This window comes from Pavona decussata, unplaced genomic scaffold (assembly GCF_977016875.1).
Source record: "Pavona decussata unplaced genomic scaffold, jaPavDecu1.1 SCAFFOLD_71, whole genome shotgun sequence".
In the NCBI taxonomy this organism is placed as follows: domain Eukaryota; kingdom Metazoa; phylum Cnidaria; class Anthozoa; order Scleractinia; family Agariciidae; genus Pavona; species Pavona decussata.
Genome location: NW_028145490.1, coordinates 474,962 through 492,594, shown reverse-complemented (window position 1 = coordinate 492,594; position 17,633 = coordinate 474,962). Strand labels below are relative to the sequence as shown.

The window sequence follows — 17,633 nt, the reverse complement described above, 5'->3', positions numbered from 1 at the left end:
GTAAATGGGAACCCCTTTGTCTAACTTTTTTAACAAATACCTTTTCTCTCAAGGAGCTGGCCAAAAGAATACAAAAAAAATTCAGAGTAACGTTAAAATAAATGTAAACTGCCATCACAAATGTTTAAGTTCTTTTTTACGAAATTTTTATATTCTATATTTGTTAGTATTCTGGTTGTCCAGTGTGTGTGTGCGTGTGTGTGGGTAAAAGGGAGGGGCTTGATATAGGTTTTTCCGTTGAACATTATAACTTTTATTTTATATTGTAAGTATTGCAAAAGAATTGTTAGTAGTGTTCAGTATTGTAAATATCGAGTCGTGTAAGGCAAATAAAAAACAGCCGAATTCTAGTGATTTAAGTGACAGTAGTTTCGCTGAAAAAACAAATAGAGGGAGGGGGTACTCCACAGCTGGATAAGTCTCAGCCCCCTCAATGGAGGTAGTCCTGTGGCAACTTTAAGAGCAAAATACACAAAATTTGGAAGTGAAGCCGTATTTAAAGGAAAATATTTGTTGCGGGAAAAGTGTCATGAATTTGTTAAAAATAGGTACTTAAATAAACTAATTATATCAAGAACTAAGAATTACGTATTGCTGTCATCCTGCCGTCATTAACACCCTGTAAACGTAATATTCTAATATTAATTTGGGCAGATTTCAGGTGTTCCTCTCCCACAGGAAGGTAAGATAAAAAAAATAATAATAATAAATTAGAGTTTTAAATAACTACTTTAACTTGCCATCTCCTTTATTTCAATTTATAAGTATCATCCTTGAAGTGGTACATATCATGGTCTACTCATTTCTTTTCTTCTTTGACGAACAGAGCACATACCTGAATTTACAAATTTGAAATTAGTTTGCATGTGGTTGGTATACTATGAACGGTGTTAAAACGTGGAGTATTGTACGCAAGACTGTCCTACGCAACCTTTTCAACACAATTTTGGTCAACTATTGTAATTAAAAAGAGGTATTTCGAGGTGATATAGAAACTTAAGTTCTCTTCTTTTGTTGTTCTTGTTTGTTTGTTTTATTTTTTTTCTTTCAGTTAAACATTACCGTTTTCCATATTCTGTCCTGTTAAAAAAACACCATTGGAGTTTTCGTTTAAGACTTATGGCTTTGAATTTTCAATCACTCAATCATATGTAATTTTGCTCTTCAGTTATCAATCGAACATCGCAGACAGTTGGAGACAGAATCGATTCACTTTCATTTAAAGACCAAAAAAAAAATGGTAACCTGATAAAAACTGGTGGGTCGGATCCTTGGCTGGACATAAGGGCTATTCAGAGTTCCTCAACTAAATTCTTGTTGTCAAACACTTTTAGCCCATGATGAAAAACTAGAGTAGTCAAATGAAAATCCTAGCTATGGACCCTATTCTTGATTTTTCGTGGCTTTGGAAAACAAATAATGTGGCATTTGCCGAATCCAAATTGACTAAGAAATTTAACCTTTTAATGGAAATGTTGTAAAGTGAATTTGTTCCCAATGTTATATATTAAATAATTTCTATCAGGGTTTCAATACTTCCCGTGTGAATATCGTGAGTTGTTGTTATTTCAAGTGATTTTATTTGCGTTTTACATGCGGACGTGTGTTTTGAATTGTCCTATGGGGTAGACCAATAAATCAAAGTATATACTGCGCTTTCTAAAAATGGTGAAAACTGAGCATGAAACATTATAATCTTGTCTTCAAGCCCAAACTCCGGGAAATTTGTTAATAATGGTAACACTGACGTTTGTAATTATAACTCAAATCTATTTATTCCTTTTGTCTTTTGCGTTATTTTAAGTTGACGAAACAGAAGAAACGGAGACAACTGACGAGCCTGATGGAGCCGAGGAACCTAAAACTAAAGAACCAGAGGGAACTTAAGAACCTGAAAGGACTGAAGAACCCACGGGAACTGAACAACCCAAAGAAATTGAAGCACCCGAGGGATCTGGAGAACCCGAGGGATCTGGAGACACCAAAGGAACTGAAGCACCCGAGGGAACTGATGTGCTGAAAAAAACTAAAACACCAGGAGACATTTTAATTGAGTTATAAAATTGTGAAACAAAATAAATAAATAAATAAACAAATAAATAAATAATATAATTATAATTAATAGCGAAATATAATAAATAAATAAAGATAATTGTCATTTTTTTAAGCAAGATTATCATAAAACGACTTGTGGAATGACTGGAACTGTATCCATGACAACATAAGAGTTACCCAGATGGTCCCAATAAAACACAGCCATATAGCTTATATTACCTGCGAATTATGTTAGTCTTTCGATATAATCAGGATGGAAAAATAAAGTTACTAAAACAACTAAAGTAAGACGATGAGTGAGATTTTTTTAATCATTAGTGTTTAGTGACGAGTCAGAAATCTCGCTAATCGTCTTACTTTAGTTTTTTGTTAACTTTATTTTAAGAGAGCTCACACAACCACAGATTAAGAGTTGTTCCTGAAGGATTTTTCAGGCCTTTTATTTTGTTACGCACCGTTTTGGCGCTGAATTGTTGCAATGGATTGGTATGAAAATCTCAATTTTAAAATTTCCATTTCATGTAGGTAGCGCATTAGTTTGGAAAACCTCTTGAGAGAAGGAAGATCTGCGATATTACTTTGATTTTGCAAACTGCAGTGCATCTCGCAGTATCATCTGAAAGAAAAGAAAAAAAAAATAAAACAAATAAAAAGACGTGTGTATGAAATATAAGAACGCCAATTTACAGAATTTTAAGGGATGTGGGGTTAGTCGGGAAGGGGTTTTTTTAAGCATGAACAGATGCTCTTTAAACTGAACTTCAATTTCTTCATTCGCATTTTTCTAAGTTCCTCTAAAATATTTGATATAGTCAGTTTGATCAGCGCTTATTACAAGCCGCAGGACGGCTTCCAGTCTTTTTGCGATTGCTTTTTATGGCAATTTTGTAACCTGTGTTTGAAAGTGAGATAGGCCTTAGATTGCCAATGGGTTTAGTCGGTTTTCCGGTACTAGTGTTATGATACCTCTTCTTTGACATATTGATAATTGGCGTTTTTCGAAGCCATTGCATAATTTAAACATGCAATAACGTTTTGTGTAACGTAGACCCACAAGAATTTTTAAAACTCGCATGTGAAGCCGTCTGAGCCCGAGATTTTTCCATTGTCTATTTGTTTTAGAGCTTTGTTTTAATGCTCTTGTTCGGTTAGCAAGCCTTCACATTTCTTAGAATGATCCTCATCAAATACCAGGTGTGTGCTATTTTTTTCAATGACTTTTTGAAAATAAATAGTCTGAGCCACTTAATTTCTCCATAAATGACGATGAAATAAAAAATATCTGCGGTTTAAGAGCTACTGCCTCCAAATATCAAAAATCCAACGACAACCAGGAAATTTAAGATTTCATTTTATTTCACCTAAATGTCCCCTTTGGTGAACTATTTTTAAAAATCCCAAATAAAAGTTCCACCGCTCTTTCGTTTTTTCTAATACTTAGAAAAGTTGAATTTACGGTTTCACGCCGGATTCAGCCCCCCGGAAAAACGGGAAAATCGTGCATCTTTAGCAGCCTCGCACACAGCAACGGTTACTACTCCCGTTTTTCTATCTCGGCTGCAAGTAAATCTTTCTATTATCTCTCGTTTAGTTTAAAAATGAAGTTGCAAGTCATATTTTTAATGTGCTAATTGACTATTTGAAGACAGCGACCTTAGAGAGTTGGATTTCGAATTGAAATTAGGTCCAATTTCAGAGGTGTATATCTTTCACGACATATGTTTTCTGGAGCAAAACTATAGGTGAAGTCTAACCTTAATTCTTCCTTTTCACGCTCTCAAAGTGCCTTTTTTGGCCCGCTAAAAGCGAAGCATCCAGAATAAAAAGTGTGCAGGGTATTTTGACTAGTTCGATGGCTCGCTGTCATGATTACCGTGACACAAATCACATAACAAAAACCATCCACTCATCTTAAATTAACGTTTTTTTGTTGTCAACGACACATTTCGAAGGCAGGTATTTAATATTTCAGTTCCTTTACACGTTATTATTTCAAATTTTAAAAGTAATAAATACTAGAAACCTATCCACCGTGGGACGCAAAAACCAGTTGTTGTGTTAATATTGACGCTTACTGTGTTGTAAAATACTGAGTCGATTGCATTTAAAAGGTACCAAAAAAAAATCGTTAGAAAATGAAGAACGTAAAGAGAACGTTTCCCGATCACACAGTAAAAACGTTGCTAACTCGTCCACACGTATAAAATTAACCTAAGTAGATATACCTAAGAACAGTAATCACAGTAATACAAACAAAAGAGGCTTGGAGCAGTATTTCAACAATGGGAAGCAGTATCACTAGTATTAGAAATTATCTTAACTTGTAATGTCGGGGAGTGGAAAAACTAGAATGACAGTGGAGTGACATTTTTTGCCGTTACGGTTGCATTTTGAATTTAATGAATGCAAATAATCCATAAAACTGGAGATTGAATTTTGCTTTGTATAATTTTTGATTCGGACGTGGCTTGGCAAAAGGTGCAAATTTCTAATCTCTGGTTTCCAATTTAGTTGTAGCTCGTCTCTGTAATAATGTGAAATGATATTCGATAAGTTTTATTCTCTTGGTGCATCGTCTAGCACAATAGTCGGACGTTTCAGTTAATGCCCTCACTATTTTCGAGTCTGCAGTTGTGCAATTAGCAGTGAAGCACTTCTCTTTGTTAATATCCGGGGTTTAACTCTTGTTTCTCGTTAGCTTTTCATAAACTATTGCGATTGCTTTTTTTAACGTGTGGTATTCATCCTACCATCCCCTTTGATAGATAGTAGATTGTAATAAAACTGTTAGATTGATAGACTAAGTAATACACTGTTGGATTGTAAAGCGCATTTGATCATTTCGCCACAAAAAAGTGTTACACAAATTTATAATTTATATTGTATTGTAATGGAAGCCTTGATCCCATGGAAAATGAGCAGGCCAGCATTGAGTTTATCATTTCTAAACCTGCTGGTGCGCCTCCTTGAGCAAAAGCTTTAGTTGCAAAGACTGTTTCTTTTTAAACAATCATCAATCGAAATTCAAACACCCAAAAAAGCGTGTGCTCGGTAGAAATAAATACAAGATGCTTACCATTCAATCGCTTTCAATTAGACTATGATGCATTTAAATTGTTTTGCCCTTTATCTCTGATGGTTTTAGATTTGTCTGCAAGTTAGAATGCGGCAACGTTTCATATAAACCAGTCTCTCAAAATGGAGGCAAAACTTGAGGAACGTAAAAATGAGGCGCAGCTATAAAAAACCCATGAAGAACAAGCTGCTGAGCAAGGTTTCTTTCTCCAGTGACAATTTCCATGATTCCTCTGTTACAGCTTCCGTTGTTTGGTCGAAGACCACGGCCTCACGTAAAAACAAACAAAAAAAAAAAAAAAACAAAAAAACAAAAAAACAAAAAAACAAAACAAAAGCGTAATTTCAAGTTGAGACTGCCTTTTAATCCTCTCGGGTAACTGCAAGGATTAGTTTTGAGGTTAAAAGGATGTGAGGTTAAAAGGATGTGACAGGCCTGCACTGACTCCCCTTTTGTGGTTTTGTGGTTGCGACGCATGTTTAGAGCCTTCATAGTTTCGCTTTGACTAGTATGTCGTTAAGCGATTTCCCTCTTTTGTAGGATATGATAGGAGGCGTTTTATATATAGTTTTCAGCAAAGGCTGATTTTGAATAAAACTCCATTCGTGCATCAGTATCTTTTTAAGTTCGGTAACTGCTGGGTGGTATCATAGTTAGTAGAGGGGACTGGTTATGAAACCCGGCAAACTTCAAAGGACCATCTCTTTGTTATGATTTTCGCGTGGGCACGTGATATAGACCGTGCACACAAAATCCAAGATGGCGTCCGGAGTATCGTGACTGAGAGTGAAGTTGTAGTTTATTTTGAAGATTTTGCGCTTCGACTGCTTCGATTCGACAAGTGTTTACGTAAAAGTGTTTATTAATCACAATGCCTGGCGACAACTGCGCTGTGTTTGACTGTGGGAGCTGTAGAAGGACAAAAGGAATCGGAATATGGAAGTTGCCTGTAGCGAAGGACGAGGCAAGCAAGAACTGGCGGGAAGTTTGGTTGAGCGTCATTACAAGGACACGAGAGATAGATCAGGACTTTCCAAGAAGAATCGAAAACGGCAAGGTCTTTACGTGTGAAAAACATTTTGATCCTGAAGACATCGAAATATGTAAGTAGTTTTGTCGTACCCAAAGTTAAAGTTGTGTTTACAAACACAGATCGATCGATCACGATGTCATAGTTTCTATCGTCTCCTAGCTGGCTTTATTTCGTTCAGATTACCCTTTCTCATTCTTTCTTATTTCACAAAAATTCTCTTTAATTCTTGATCCTTGTTTCTTATTTTGATTGACAGTTATCTCCGAAAAAATGACGAAAAGGAAGCCACGATTTGGTGCCCTGCCCACGTTGAACCTGCCAAAGAGACGTCACGAGTCTGTAAAGCCCACGCCAAGGCCTGCTCGATCGGTGGTGAAAGACTGCGAGCAACTACCAGAGAGTTGTTACAGGTCTTTTGGTGAATTGTGCCAGAGAGTTACGGGCCTGAAAAGTCTGAAGGAGTGGAAATTTAAAATATTTTCAGATAGGCTTGTTCTGAAAAAGATTGTGCAACCCTTTCTTCTCCCAGAGATAGAAATCATGATTGATGACAGTCTGGGATACACAGTGAAATCTTTTGGTTGTTTTCTCCCAGAGGATCATCCTGTGTACATTGATCACCGGCGTTCAGTTAGGAATATCACAATATGTAGGCTTGTGAAAGAACTGGAGAGCTGTAAACTCTGCTGTGGAGTGGACGCTGTTGAACTGACAAGCCAGCTATTCCATCATGTCATCCCAATAGATGAAGACCCACTAATGGAAGGTGAGCAGAGTGGGCTGTTTCCAAACAAAGGCTATTGGAGATCAAAGGATTGTTGTCTACTGCATGGAGGACAGGAGGACGATACATGCCTATCATGCATGGATTACCTGTCTTGTGTCACAACAAACATAAAAGCAAAGGAGAGGCGGCTATCTAAGCCTGCGCATGTGAAAGCACCAGTTTCCAAAACTGATCCAGTAAGGATAAAACTTACATTGCAAGGACAAAGATTAAAGTGTACTGAACTTGAACGAGAGCTTCATGAAATGCGAGCAGAAATCATGAAGACAAACATAGAGGTGGACCATCAACTCAGTGATGACTTCACCAGCATCCTTGATGAGTCTGATAGTGAAATTACTCCCTTCATGAACCTGGTCTGGCAACAACAGAAAAAATTATTCTCAAGTAGTCGCACCGGCGTGAGATATCACCCCATGATAATCAGGTTCTGCCTTTCACTTGCTGCAAAGTCACCTTCATGTTATGAAGAGCTCCGGAATAGCAAAGTCCTGGTTCTTCCAAGTCAGCGCCGCCTAAAGGATTACCGAAATGCTATTCGACCTCAAAGGGGATTTCAAGAGGAAGTAGTGGAAGAGTTGAAGGCGCTAACTGACCCATACTTTGATGTACAAAGGTATGTCGTTCTCTTGTTCGATGAGATGAAAGTGATGTCAAACCTTGTTTTGGACAAAGTCACAGGAGAACTAATTGGTTTTACTGATCTTGGAGATGTGGAACTGAATTTTGGAGCTCTCGAGAAAGTGGATGAAATTGCCACTCATGCACTTGCCTTTCTTGTACGTGGTGTTTGCACCGAGCTGAAGTTTTGCCTAGCACACCTTGCTACAACCGGTGTTACTGCTGCCCAGTTGTTGCCCCTGTTTTGAGAAGCCGTTTGCATCCTAGAAAGCAGTTGCAACTTGTGGATTGTTGCTGCCACATCAGATGGAGCTTCTCCAAATAGGAGATTTTACCGCATCCACAAGCCACTTGATGGAGATGCAGAGAAGGATGTCTGTTACCGTACTGTGAACCTCTACGCACCACATCGGTTTGTGTATTTCTTTTCGGATGCTCCTCACCTAGTCAAAACCACCAGAAATTGCCTTCTTCATTCAGGCTCAGGAACCTGTACAAGGTACATGTGGAACGATGGAATGTATATTCTATGGCAGCACATTACACAGATGTTTTACCAAGACATGGAGAATGGCCTCAAATTGCTCCCAAGGCTGACTTATGAGCACATCAATCTCAACTCATATTCAGTCATGCGCGTTAGTCTAGCCGCACAAGTCCTAAGTGCATCAGTGGCTGCTGTGCTCAAGTCATTTGGTCCACCAGAAGCAGCAGCGACCGCGACGTTCTGCGAGAGGGTCGACAACTTCTTTGATTGCCTAAATGTGAGGAGTTCAGCAGAGCACAAGGCAAAAAGAAAGCCATTTCTTGCTCCTTATACATCTGTTGAGGATGAAAGGTTTCAGTGGATGTTGGAGTTTCTTGAATATTTAAGGATGTGGAAAGAAAGTATCGACAACCGGCCAGGGAATTTCACTCAAAATGCCAGGGGCTGCATGTTTGTTTCATGGCAGACTTATGAGGGGTTCAAGATCACAGTGAACTCTGCCATAGAAGCAACCAAATTTCTGCTTCAGGAAGGCATGGAATTTGTGCTAACAGAGCGCTTCTGCCAGGATACAATCGAGGAGTACTTTGGTAACCAACGCAAACTGGGTAGGAGAAGTGACAATCCTGACATTCGTTCATTCGGCTACAACAGCAACACCATTAGAATTCAGAGAACTGTGTCATGCCAAAGTGGGAACACAAGAGGGCGAAAGGATAAATGCAGATCATGGGAACAAGTCACTGACGATCCGCTGCAATGTCGCAAGAAACGAAAACTGACTTAATAGGACATTTTCACTATGGCATCATTTGACTACAACTACCAGAATCCTTCAGTTTTTTGTTTTCTCATGCTAATTAGAGCCATTGTTCTTTGCTCTCCACTGGGATTACAAAATTTGAATTTGAAAAGGAAAACGAAATGAATTCTGGTATTTGTAGTCAAATAACGCCTTCATGAAAATGGCCTATTAAGGACTCACACTCGCTCACTTATCCTCGTTATGCCGTGTGGCACATGAGGCCTCACTTAATTATTTAGGGACAATGGAACAGTATTAATATGATTTATGGATAATTATTGTAAAGTTAATGTTCAGAATATTGTTCTTCCAAGGGGAACTACCAAGAAAATTTAAAAGCCTGCCATCTTTAAATACATTCATTAATGCAGAAGAGACCATAATTTCGTACAAGTGTCCATATTATATAGGTGACTGTATTTTAGAGGTATATTATGTAGACTGGGTCTCTTTTAGTCCAAGTGAACTGTGTGTAATAGCCAAAAGAGCAGTTTGCCTGTACATCCAGTGGAGCTACCAAGGGTCATTAGTATCAGGAAGGTGCAGACCTTTTTTTGATTTTGGACTATTTTGGAGGTTGAAATTTACTGTTGGACTTTTTTCAGATGGAAATTGTTCATCGCATAGAAATTAGGACTTTTGGGGGTTACGTTCTGAGCCATTGGACTCTTTTGGTTCTAGCACCTCCCCATCACTTATGTACCCGAGTATCCCCCTGGTACTGTACATACATATTCTTATCACTGTAGTAGTCAGGGGAATTTGACCATTTGATCTGAATTTGTTTTAGGGGTCTTGAGTGTAGAAAAGGACCAAAGGGGTAATCTGCATGGCAGTTTCGGTCAAGAAAAATTAATACTGTAAAGTTCTGACAACTATGCCACCCAAATCTCATTCATTAAAACCCCTCCTCATAACAGGGGTTATTATCAGAATTTTATGGTATGGCTAGTCAATTAAGAAAAAGTTCCTTTAAAACAAATTATAGCTTTTATAGTTTTAATAAAAAATTAATAATTATCATAACTTAAACTATAACAACATGACTGTAATAACATTCTTGAGGGTACATGCACAACAATTATTAAACTAATTTGGGACCTAATGTAAACATTCATCCACAATGCTTTGTGTCCTGCAGTGGCCCTCCCTTGGTATAGGCAATTGAAGTGAACACAATCAAACCCCTTCTGGTGGATTGAGTTTACACACAGTAATTTGTAACACTAATTTACACACTAATTTGGTACCTAATGACTGAATAACATTCTTGAGGGTACATGTACAACAATTATTAAACTAATTTGGGACCTAATGTAAACATTCATCCACAATGCTTTGTGTCCTGCAGTGGCCCTCCCTTGGTATAGGCAATTGAAGTGAACACAATCAAACCCCTTCTGGTGGATTGAGTTTACACACAGTATGGGATAACATGTGTGCTCTATTTTCAAACTTGATTATTTTGGTTCAATTACAACCTAGAGTGCCAATAGTTTTGCAAGTTTGATTATGTTCGATTGCCGGACTCGATTGAAATTTCACCAGCCCTCAAAGAACTCTACGCTGAAATTATTTCACAGTGCATTTTGTACTGTTTCCAAACAAAACCAACTACCAGGTGCATAAAAAAGTTAACAGTCTATTTTTGGTCCATAAACATTTGAATTATTGTCCTTATTCCTGCCTTTGGACTTGTTCCACCTGACAACTTCTGTTGATTTCTTTCTGGAGAGACTTGCTCTTTGTTTGTTTCGCTTTTATCTTATGGCGCTGAATGATGTCCTTAGCAAAAGAGAATGAACGCACCCTTACATACATGTTAACAATGCTCTGTAAGATGTCCTTGCTGACATGAATCTCTGATGGCAATTCAACTGCAGACAGGAGTAAATGGTAGTTGGATAATACATCACAATCTGGCAAGGTCAATTTTTTGCAAGCCAGATTCAGAAGTATACAGTCTAAAATAATGTTCAGTCTTGAAGAAAATGTTCTGTGCAGGCTCAGTTATGGACCACAGCCCACCACGATTTAAAGTTGAGACGAGCTTTTGTGATTCAGTACCGGTCTCAAGTTTTCCCGCTTTTAGGATTGCTATCGCCTGTTGACTCTCAGTGGTTTTCCTCCCACTGTGTTTGTTGTGAAGGTTGTGCAACACATGTCCGCCAATATACTGCAGGCCAGCTTTCTCCCTCTCTGAAAGTGCAACAGTAGATTCTTTGTTGTTGTAGGCAGCTGACTTCTCCTCTTTACAGAATGCTAGCATGCAGTCGGCCACTTTGGTTGACAGCAATGTTGCAGAAGTCTGTGACAGACCCTTAAAAAATCTTGTGGAAACTAAAGGAATCGTTCCATAAAATTTGCCATAAAATTTCTCAGCATCACTGTTCTTTACCAATCCATCATAAATCTTCTTAAGCTTAGTAAAGTCCTGTTCCTCAGGCTGTTGAAATGTATACAGACTTAACTCGTTCCTGATGCTGGCAGAGAAAACCTTCGTGTTTGTCACTTTAAGTAGGGCACTGCTGACTATTTCAGCAAGGATGCTTGGAAAAAGTAATCTTTGTTGATCTTCATCTTGGTTTTGACCGTGCTTGGCTTTAGCATGTCTTTGAAGACCACCTTTAGTCTTGTATTTTTTCCCGCAAAGTTGGCAAACAAGCTCATCAGATTGAACCTGTTCAACGTAAGGCATACTATATAAATATGATATGCAACGTAAAGAGACATGAGAACTGTTGATGTTGACCTGCATTGCTGACCTTCAAGTTGTTTAAGCTTATAAATCGGAATTAATTATGACTGCGTGAAGAAAGACTCCACACTTAAAGTGAATATCAGTCTAATATCTTTACATTCTTTGGGGATCTTTTCAGACCTTATACGAATAACCACGGCTTCCAGTAGTCTGTATTTTATATGGCGCAGAGCAATTGCAACTGATCGTATTCTGTTTGTTTACAACTTTATATGCACGTTTCAGGGCTCGATATCAGTTTACTGAAGTAAGAAATAAAACACTTCACACTTACTTCACTCACTGCTGACATAAATTGTTCCTCCAGGCCTCCATCGCTTTCTAAAATCTCTAGAATTGCCTCAAAATCGTCTCCAAAAATGAAGAGATCGTTTGTATCGTCCGCCATTTTGTTTGAGAGTGTGCACGGTCAGGGTCACGTGACGGACCAACTCAACATCAGAGACCGCTCTATTGTTTCGCCCTTTGAAGTTTGCCGGGTTTCATAACCAGTCCCCTCTACTAACTATGGTGGTATGTAGTTACGAACGGTAGGATTTTCTCACGAGCCTTATGCTTTTGTTGTAGTGCCGACTGCCTTCCGGCGAAGGTGATTTCAGATAGTGTGCTCTCTATCAGATGTGTAGGGTATCCACGTGCTGTAAGACGTGTTTTGTATTTAGAGAGAGACTCCTTGAAAGCTGTTTCTGAGGAGTTAGTTCGGAGAAGTCTCATCGCGCAGAATGCCTATTGTTCTCGGGACATTTACTTCCAGTTCAACAAAGTTCGTAGATCTGTCATAAAACGTGGTGACTCTATGAAAGCGCTTCAGCCATTGGTTGCCAAGAATGCAAGACGAAGCTCATTAATATGTTGTAGTTGGCAAACTAAACAATGAATGCAGCACGCTAATGTTTTCTCCTTTTAGCTCTTTTGTTTCGCAAAATCGCGAATATGCGCATATTTCACAGTGAACGTTCAAATCTAGAGAATACAAACACTTTGCTTTATTTTGCGGGAATTTTGTTCACAAGTTAAACCACAGAAAGAAAGATGAAATTTTCCATTTATTTTAGCGCATGCGAGATCTCGATTATGTCGTAAATAAACTCGCTGCGAGGTGAGCAAAATTGAGCGCGGAAGCCAGAATACTCGTTGCTGATTCAAATTTGCCGCTTCGATGACTATGAATAATTAATGATGTCCAGGCATTCTGCGCGACGTGATAGCTTCACCTTTGATGAAACCTCTTTTAACACCTGGTGGGTGACAAGAGGTAAAATGGGTATATTGAAAGGTTTCAGTCGGCTTGTAATGTGTTTTGATATCAAGGATAGATTCTTTGGAGAATCTTTCACCCTTGTACACCACTGTGTCTAGGAATGTGATTTCCTTGTCTGAAATATCAGCCGTGAATTTGATCGTAGGATGGAAGTTGTTGGCTTGTTCTATAAATAATTCTATCTCTTTTTTATTGGTGTCCCATAGAGAGAATATGTCATCAATGAAACGTTTCCATGACAACGGTTTAATTCTGCTCTGGCCTAGTAACTCTGATTCAATTTCCGCCATGAAAATGTTGGCAAATTGAAACTGCCATTTTAGTTCCCATGGCTGTTCCATGAATTTGGAGATAGTTTACTCCGTTAAACTGGAACGAGTTTTCTTTCAGAATTAGGCCAAGCATTTCTTTGAGATAGTGTGATGGAATGGGAGGGCTATCATTGTAGAAACGGTTGTATGCTTTGCATACTGTATTGGTACCCTCCTCTTGTGGTATATTAGTGTACAAGCTTGTGACATTCATTGATACTAAAATTGTATCGTGCGATACTTTAGATTTTTCTATGAAGTTTATGAAATCAGTTGTATCTTTGAGATACGATTTCTGTTTAATGGCAATAGGCTGCAGCAAACGATCAACGAAGGATGAGATTCTCTCTGTTGGACCACTGCAACCGCTTATTATAGGTCTCCCGACCGGTTTCGGTTTGTGGATTTTTGTGAGAGTGTAGAATATCGGTATTCTTGGTGGGTGTGGGGTTTGAGAAAGCCATTTTTTCGTCATGTCATCAATGTGTTTGCCTTGGTGTAGTTGAGTTACGATCTCATTGACCCTGAGAAGAGTGTCCTCAACCATGGGCTTAGCAAGAGGTTTATAATGGTCTCGGTTGTTTAGTTGGACCTGAGCCTCTTGTATTTTTTCAAAAAGATTGACGAGTACTGTCGTACTGCCTTTATCCGCTCGTTTAAGGATACTTCCTGGGTTCGCGGGTGTCCTTTGGAAAAAAATTCGTACGCGCGCAAGTTTTAATAAACCTCTAACAAACTATATATCATTATAAAGCTTAATAAATGTAGTTTCCTAAAAAATATATAATTTAGCGATCTTTTCCTTTTTTAAGTGCCAGGAGCCAGTAGAACCTCGAATCGACCGATGGTCGTTTCACTGAATTAATCGGTTATCGAACGCCGCGCGAAGAACGAAATTGCTGCACAGAGTTATTCACAAGGCATCAATCAACAAAAAGGTGCCAGGCTTTTTCGAAATTCTGATTGGTTATTTAGATATCCCGGTCTAAAGTTTGAGTAGCAAAAAATATTTGAGGCGTGTTGCGTAAACAGTCGCCACGGAAAAAATATTTTGAAAATCAAAATTCCCTGACACCTTTTTGTTTGTCATTATCCTTCAAATCTTCTGGCCAAATTTCACGACAATCCGTCCAAATTACATACCCTATTAATTCGTTCAAAGTCGACATACTCTGCCAAAATTCAAGTGCGAGTTTTTGCTCGATAAAGGTTTGCAAGAAAAACAAACCTCCACAGGAGATTATGACACTTCATTACGTGGCGAGCCAATCGAGCAACAGGACCCCATGGCGTCAACAACAATAGCACAGAATTTCGCGGAAAAAGTATCGCGTTGCAGACACGTTTTAGACTCCGCTGTTTTGATCGAGCGAGATGGGGAAAGTGGCGAAAGGAAAACGTAAAAATCAACCAGGAAAACGGGGAAAACCCAAGGCTAACGAAACCGAAAGCGCGTCAGCGGAGAGTTTGAGGAGTTCACTGCTATCCGAGATGAAATCTATTGGGTAGGTTGTTGGTTTTGATTGCGTGTAATGTAATTTACGCTTCAAGCTAAAGCGATTATTCATTTCGTATCAAGGGAAATGTATAATGAAAGAAAATCGCATTTTTATTGTTATTTAGGTACGATGGTGATTTCTTCGTAAGAAATATTCAAGATAGCGTGGAGCGGAGCAAAAAGCGAGAGAAAGGGCCACGCAGAACGCGCTATCTCCAGTATTACAAGTGGGCAGGAGCTTATGACGGGCTCATGGGCTTCTTGTGAGTTCTATTTCATCGGTCTAATTCTTGCTGATTTTATTCCAATGTTTCATTACAAACGCGCAGTAAAACTTTATTTGGTTTTATCTCGCTGCAGAAGAAAGAAATCGGCCCAGATAATCCAGAATATGCATTTCCGGAGGTTGTGCTCAATTTTATTAGAAAAGTCGTTCCTGGAGATGTGAGGGGGAGATCAGAGAGGTTTGTCTAACACGACAACCCAAAATTTCCTTATCTTTATTCTGGTCTTTTTATCAAATAAAATAGATCTTGATGTTGGAGTTATGCTGGTATCAAAATAATACACTTTCCTGTATTTTTTTTTTTTTTTTATATTTTTACAGGACGCTTGCAAAGTTCCCCTGCAGGACTTTTGCACGGCAATCGACCTCTGTGTACTTGATCCAATAACAGTGGATAAATTTGAAGGCCGCTGCTCCATTTCTTCGTGATCACCTTCGACAGAACCTTCAACGTCGACTAGAGTTTCTTGGTCGAACCAAGAGCCTTTGTCGCTCTCTGAAAGATCACGTTTTCGATCTTCGCTGAAACGTATCTTTCCCTTCCCTGGCCTCTTCCGAGATTCTATCCACAGGCTCTTTTCGTTGTTTGATGACTTTTCCATGTGGGAAACGCGAAGAATATAAAATTCGAAGTGAGAAATTTTCTGCAGGCGAGATGTATAAACAAAATATGCTTATTTCTGACATAAGAGCTACCAGATGAAGCGTTTTCCTCTGGGGCGTCTCGCACCAAGAAGATTATGACACCTTTTTTATTTATTTACTTCCACATGGAAATACGTTTTCCTAAATATCTCGCGCCTTTTTTAAATATTTTTCAATTTTTTTTTTCAGCAAATATTAGATAAAATCCCCTAATTCTATTTGGTCGAAAAAAATGTTTTTTTTACTTTTTCACCCTATCGAACCCAGGAAGTACCCTTAATGTTAATAGCAGTATTGTTTTTTAGTTCTTGAACTGCTTTGTGTTCATGGTATGACAGATTGTATTTTGGCGTTGTTATTTTGACCTCTGCAAGTGCTAATTTGACATTTTCTAAGTAGCTTTCAAGGGCAACGGATGATTGAACCGGGGGTATCCAGTTCGATTTTACATGGAACGGATGTGGTTCCTTATCTTGACCGTGGAATATGAACTGGAGGCGCATACGTCATGCAAAGTGTTCAAAGTCGCGCAAGAGTTGACGCCTGATGTTGTTTTCATTCGTCACGAGTGTTGGTATGAATTTGAGCCCTTTAGAAATGACGCTAACTTGATTGTCAGTTAAAGTTGCGTCTGAGAGGTTTTTGATATATTTCTCATTTGATTCCCTTTGTTTGGCTATTCGCCTTTGTGTCATGCTGTTTCTGCGTTGTTTGCGCCCGATATTTTTGTTGAGCCTTTGCCGTTTTGTAGGGATGGATATTGAGGCTGGTTTTTCAGTAAACACACTGTAATAGCTTTCAACATTTTTATTGTCTTTCAGCAAGTGTGTACAAAGCAGATCCTTTAGATCTGCGATTTCTTTTTGAAGGTGCTCTATCTTTACATTGTTGTTGTTTACAATGTTTTCACTGGTCGCCGAAGGCGAATTGGACTCTTTCTGAGAAAATACAATATTGTTGGAACGAGCTTTTGTGGCTTTTGCCTTTTTAAGTTTTGTGGCGTGACTGTCTAGTCTACGCTGGTGAAAGCGCTTAAGAGCGCTGACATGATCTTGTTCAGCCCTTTGTTTGATAGCTTTAATTTCCTTTGTGAAAATTTCGTCGGGCGCGATGTTCGCCCGCGCGGTGTAGTGCAGTGACTTAGGACAAGTCTTTAGTTTAAAGTGTTTATCCAGTTTCTGGATAGATTCTTGACTCTTGCTGATCTTGTAATCCAGTGTCTGGTTTCCGCTGCTCATATTTTTATAGTTCCTTTTTCTCGATTGTGGTGGATCGAGGGGAGGTTTAAAAGGGCTTCTCTTGTATTTAGGAGGCTCTGTTCGCCTTTGGTTAACTCGTTCTGTAATTTTGTTTCTTTCTTCAAGTTGCGATGATGGAGGGCTCGCCTTTTCTGTATCTGAGAACGGATCAGCTGAAAATGGTTGAGATCATCATCGTCTACCTCGCGTTCACGACGGTATGTTGGTGTCCTTGGTGGAGATACCATTGTTGTATCTTCAAGAAGGGCATTTTCCTCGCTTGGAGAGAAGTATTTCTCCTTTAGAGGGTTGTCTGACATGGTTTTCAGAATAAATCTGAAGATGTATGGTCTAAGCAGGACCGGCGGTTTCGATTATTATTGAATCTCTTCAGCTGCTGTGTAGCGACAACGTACAGTGTTTCAGGGATAGGTAGAGAAATTCTCAATTCCGATTCCGTGAAAAAGTGATTTTTTAACCCTTTTATACTCGGTATATTTTCAGCTAGGATCGGCTGTGCACTCTTGTCATTGGCTCGTTTTCTGGAAACGAAAGTAGCCAATTGTGTGCCGGTATTTTCGATCCGTTTTAATTCGTAGCTCAGCGGTGTGTTTGTTGAGAAGGCTTTTTTGTAGCATTTTTCGTCCGAGGGACGTTCAAATCGCAATGGCGAATAATGAAACACAGACGTTTCGGGTATATAACCCTTCTTCAGTGTGGAGAAAACCGTTGAAATACGCTACTGGAAACGCGCGCTACTATTCATATG

General features: G+C 38.9%; 3 protein-coding genes, 1 long non-coding RNA gene and 1 pseudogene across 7 annotated transcripts in view; 3 read left to right on the top strand and 2 right to left on the bottom strand.

The window, feature by feature from the left end:
• LOC146477173 (uncharacterized) overlaps nucleotides 1-17,633 on the top strand; it is a 38,638-nt gene that overhangs the window by 13,512 nt on the left and 7,493 nt on the right. Inside the window, exons 2-3 of one of the 2 annotated variants that reach the window (XR_014865397.1) lie at nucleotides 662-682; nucleotides 1,805-1,872. This is a non-coding gene — a long non-coding RNA (uncharacterized LOC146477173). Of the gene's footprint in view, nucleotides 1-661; nucleotides 683-1,804; nucleotides 1,873-17,633 lie in introns of those variants that run through there. The other variant, XR_014865396.1, reaches the window with a different exon arrangement.
• On the bottom strand, nucleotides 5,620-16,177 carry LOC146477174 (uncharacterized). Of its 2 annotated transcripts, none has more exons than XM_085113566.1 (4): nucleotides 15,901-16,177; nucleotides 12,827-13,866; nucleotides 12,132-12,334; nucleotides 5,620-5,768 (listed from the first exon to the last, which is right to left on the bottom strand). In XM_085113566.1, the coding sequence occupies exons 2-4, from the start codon at nucleotides 13,225-13,227 to the stop codon at nucleotides 5,620-5,622; spliced, it is 753 nt and encodes a 250-aa protein (XP_084969692.1). In that variant the 5' UTR covers nucleotides 13,228-13,866; nucleotides 15,901-16,177. The 2 variants fall into 2 exon arrangements, with proteins under 2 accessions (XP_084969692.1, XP_084969691.1); XM_085113565.1 differs by having other exon boundaries at nucleotides 12,827-13,848; nucleotides 15,901-16,129.
• Nucleotides 5,885-7,842, top strand: LOC146477177 (uncharacterized). Its single transcript, XM_085113562.1, has 2 exons — nucleotides 5,885-6,234; nucleotides 6,421-7,842. Exons 1-2 carry the CDS (start codon nucleotides 6,003-6,005, stop codon nucleotides 7,818-7,820), a joined length of 1,632 nt encoding a protein of 543 aa, XP_084969688.1. The 5' UTR covers nucleotides 5,885-6,002; the 3' UTR covers nucleotides 7,821-7,842.
• On the bottom strand, nucleotides 10,108-12,131 carry LOC146477176 (uncharacterized; annotated as a pseudogene). The gene is made up of 2 exons (XR_014865391.1): nucleotides 11,900-12,131; nucleotides 10,108-11,544 (listed from the first exon to the last, which is right to left on the bottom strand). The product of XR_014865391.1 is annotated as an uncharacterized LOC146477176 (transcript).
• LOC146477175 (uncharacterized) lies at nucleotides 14,680-15,515 on the top strand. The gene is made up of 4 exons (XM_085113648.1): nucleotides 14,680-14,702; nucleotides 14,821-14,933; nucleotides 15,048-15,163; nucleotides 15,303-15,515. The coding sequence occupies exons 1-4, from the start codon at nucleotides 14,689-14,691 to the stop codon at nucleotides 15,408-15,410; spliced, it is 351 nt and encodes a 116-aa protein (XP_084969774.1). The 5' UTR covers nucleotides 14,680-14,688; the 3' UTR covers nucleotides 15,411-15,515.